Below are 3975 nucleotides of genomic sequence, written 5' to 3' on the forward strand. Positions count from 1 at the left end.
CGCAAAAGTCAGTATAAATTTAATTGAAAGCAAAAATTAATTAGTTTAGTTTCGAGTTAGCTTCATTTCCTGCAGGATTCGAGCAACAACACGCACACATACACACACACACACACTCATACACATTTAGACTACAGTGTGCCATAGCAAGTACCAAGAACCTACTCACCAATGCAGTTGCAGATAAGGAAGACAACCAACAGTTGCCATCGTACTGCCGCACATTGCTGCAGTGTTGTTGCTGTAATAACCAGATGTGCATTGAGTATTTGCCGCATATGGCGGCCAGTGCTAGGGCCGGACGTGGCTAAGGATGGTGTATGCTTGAAAAGACAATGCTTTGTTGTTTTTGTTTTGGTTGTTGTTGCTGATGTGGTTCTTGAACACAAACTTTGTGGTCTCTCCGGTGCTTCTGTTAAAGTCAGTGCTGCTGCTGCTGCTGCTGTTGTTGTTGTTGTTGTGTTAAATGTTTGTGTTGCTGCCGGTGGGTTCACTCGGTTTGTCAGCGACAATTTAGCTGCTAATGCAACTGATGTGGGCGCCACCTGGCGAGTGATAAATGTGGTTTCAATTGCGGTTGCCATCATGTTGAGCCGTCTGACACTAATTTCATTGCATGGTCAATTCCTCTTGATTGTGTCAACCCAAATGCAATGAACGACGGCAATGGCGCAAGTTTGATTTAGCTAGAAATAGAGAGAAAAGGAAGATTGGAAGAAATAAACTGTAATATTTGGCGTTAAGATGGTTCAAAACACGTTTGAAAGTAATCAATGTGTATGTATGTATGGTAAAAAATATTTCTATTAAAGTATTAGTATAGTTTATAACCTAAATACGAAGAGTGATCTGTCGCAGAATCAAATTAAACTTAAGTGCCATTTAAATTTTCATCTGAAATTGACCCGACGTAAATCGAATGCTTAACTAAATAACATGAAGCAGACATTCGCACAAAAAAGTCTGAAGGAATCAAGATTAGGCCGACATAGAAAACAAAAACACACCGATTATAAATGTGAACGCTTGTGAGTGAGTGAGGCTGTATGTATTTCAATGAAATTTCGCAAACAAGTTGTCACATTTTTTCAAAGTTAAAATCAACAAATTAAGAAGTTAAATAAATGTTACCACAGCGTGGGTTTCAAACGAAATATGTTGCAAAACTATTTATTTCAAATTTTTTTAAGGGGGTTACCAGCTGTTTAAAAGGTTACAGTCGATTCAGTAAATTTTAAATCAATTTAATTAACAAGTTAAATAAAATATTTTAATATGGGTATCAATCGAGAGAGGTATAAGAAAAATCTTTAATATTAAAAAATGATAAATAAACAATTACTGGAAGCCTCTTGAATAGAACCAGCATTTTCCAATCGAAAAATATTGATTTTCAAGAATTCTATAAAATTTCTAGGGAAAGTTGTTTGTTTCCCATATACTTAAAACACAGGGAAAACTTTGAGCGCTTTGAGCGACCTCTAAATACACTGGACCACAAATTTCACCTTTTTCTCTTTACCAGAAACGCCGTTATGAAATTCTTATGTAAAATCACCCCCTGATTCCGAAAATCAAGGTTATTTTTAATTCTATGGTACCGTTTTTGAGATATTTGCAATTTACCGTTTTTGCAAAAAAAAAAAAATTGGGTCCACTTTATCATATATATCTCAAGAACGAATTAAGCAATTCCAAAACGGTTTAAAGCTTTTAAAAGGTAATACAATTTTCTATAAACTGTGCATACAACACTTTTTACTAGGCCCTGTAGATTCAAAGATAACGAACAATCATTATCGATTTTTTAAATTTTTTTTGTAAAAATATAAAAAAAATTGTACTTTGCGGGGAAGGATCTCGAAAACCTTTTATTTTTTTGCAGATTTTTTTTTTCTCCCTAAGCTCTGTTGTATTACAAAAAAAATAAGCTATTATCGAAGAAAATCGATGCAAAACTACGTAAGTTATAAGCGATCAAATAAAAATACCCAGGTTGCGCAACTTCAATGTATGTACCTATACATACATACATATATTAAAGGTATAAAGTGCAAGTGAGATATTATCCGGATAAACGAATAACACCATTACAATGATAACACTTTTTCTTTAAATAAATCAAATAGTACTTTTAATACTCGAATTGTATTATAGTAGGTAGAGTGGTTGCATCGAAAGGAAGAGTGGTTGGGTTCGAAACCTGCTGTAGGCATGTAGTTATAAACATGTATTTCCGTCAGTTATGGGTAAGTATGCAGGTAGATTTTCAAAATTATAAGACACAGAAAATTTCTAAAGCCTACATCTAAAACAGGTAGTATTTTCTTTTCCCGGCTTGTTATAAAAAGGAACCTTTCTGTCTAGGTAAGATTTGATTTTTTCAATTTTATTCTTGTTCCGAGTATAAATATGAGTTAATGCGCTTTGAAACTTCATAACATCTTCAAGGCTCGCCGGAGATAGTTCAGTTCATAAGTCTAATTTCAAAACCGTGATTTATTAAAAAAAATAAAATGAGTAAAAGGACGCGAGAATTTGAGTGTAATAAGGATCCAGATATGTTCTGTTTCATGTGTGGCCAATATACTATCATAAGGCGACGACGAGTGTTCTCAGATCATATCAAAACTTTATACTCCAAGTATTTTGGAATTGAGCCTAAAAATGCTGAAAAACCATGGACACCGAACACTTTGTGTACATCGTGTCGAGTAGAATTGATTCAGTGGGAATCAGGACAACAAACAAAATTTGATACACCAATGATATGGAGAGAACCTACTTGCCATTCAATAGAGTGTTATATTTGTCAAACAAAAGTACTTGGCGTTGGAAGATCAAGAGGAGTAACCTATGCTAGCGTACCTACAGTGACATTACCAGTACTACATTCAACGGCAGTTGCAGATCCAGTTCCATTGTCAACAGTAACATCTGAGTGCGGGGGATCAAGTTGTACTGAATTTCGCATGGAAAACGAAAGAAACGTTCTGTCACAAGCGCAACTTAATGATTGGATAAGAGATTTGGAACTATCCAAGGAAAAGGCCGAGATCCACACTTCTCGTATGCAACAATTTAAATTTCTGTCATCCGATGTTAAGGTGACATATAGTAGAACTCGTCACGAACCATTTTCCAAACACTATACCAAGAAAGACAGTATATGCTACTGCAACGACATCCCTGGTTTATTCAAAGAGTTTGGTCAAACATATGATTCAAAAGAGTGGCGATTGTTCATAGACGGCAATAAACTGAGTTTGAAGGCTGTATTATTGCATATTGGTAACAAAAAGCCTTCTATCCCGATTGCACATGCAGTAAATACAAAGGAAACCTACGAGGAAATGCAAAAAATACTCAAATTTATCAAATATGAAGAGCATGATTGGAAAATATGTTCTGATCTCAAAGTCGTTGCAATGCTATGCGGTCTACAAAGTGGCTACAACAAGCACTGCTGCTTCCTCTGCAAGTGGGATAGCCGAGCTCGTAAGGACCACTACGTCAGAAAGGATTGGCCGGAAAGAGTCGAGTTTACCGTTGGTGAATATAGTATAAACATAAATAAATTTAAAAAAAAAGTTAAAAATATGGGTAATTTCATTCGTAAATTGAACTTTTAACTCAATAGAAACAGAGCATAGCTAGACATTTCACTCTTCTTTATACCATACATACGTTTTGAGGTATACGTTGAAATTGCGCAACCTGGGTATTTTTATTTGATCGCTTATAACTTACGTAGTTTTGCATCGATTTTCTTCGATGATACCTTATTTTTTTTGTAATATAACAGAGCTTAGGGAGAAAAAAAAAATCTGCAAAAAAATAAAAGGTTTTCGAGATCCTTCCCCGCAAAGTACAATTTTTTTTATATTTTTACAAAAAAAATTGAAAAAATCGGTAATGATTGTTCGTTATCTACAGGGCCTAGCAAAAAGTGTTGTATGCACAGCTTATAGAATT

The 3975-nt window shown here is 34.9% G+C and overlaps 2 protein-coding genes across 4 annotated transcripts in view; one reads left to right on the forward strand and one right to left on the reverse strand.

The window, feature by feature from the left end:
• LOC118733375 (protein amalgam) overlaps positions 1-670 on the reverse strand; it is a 62387-nt gene extending 61717 nt beyond the window's left edge. The window contains exon 1 of the mRNA XM_036462740.1: positions 170-670. Within this exon, the coding sequence (XP_036318633.1) occupies positions 170-587 (418 nt within the window). The 5' untranslated portion in view covers positions 588-670. The remainder of the gene's footprint in view (positions 1-169) is intronic.
• LOC118733374 (protein misato) overlaps positions 1-3975 on the forward strand; it is a 434582-nt gene that overhangs the window by 136251 nt on the left and 294356 nt on the right. The gene's annotated exons all lie outside the window — the stretch shown is intronic.

Source organism: Rhagoletis pomonella, unplaced genomic scaffold (genome assembly GCF_013731165.1).
Source record: "Rhagoletis pomonella isolate Grant_MI unplaced genomic scaffold, Rhpom_1.0 Rhpom_scaffold_00002, whole genome shotgun sequence".
Classification (NCBI taxonomy): domain Eukaryota; kingdom Metazoa; phylum Arthropoda; class Insecta; order Diptera; family Tephritidae; genus Rhagoletis; species Rhagoletis pomonella.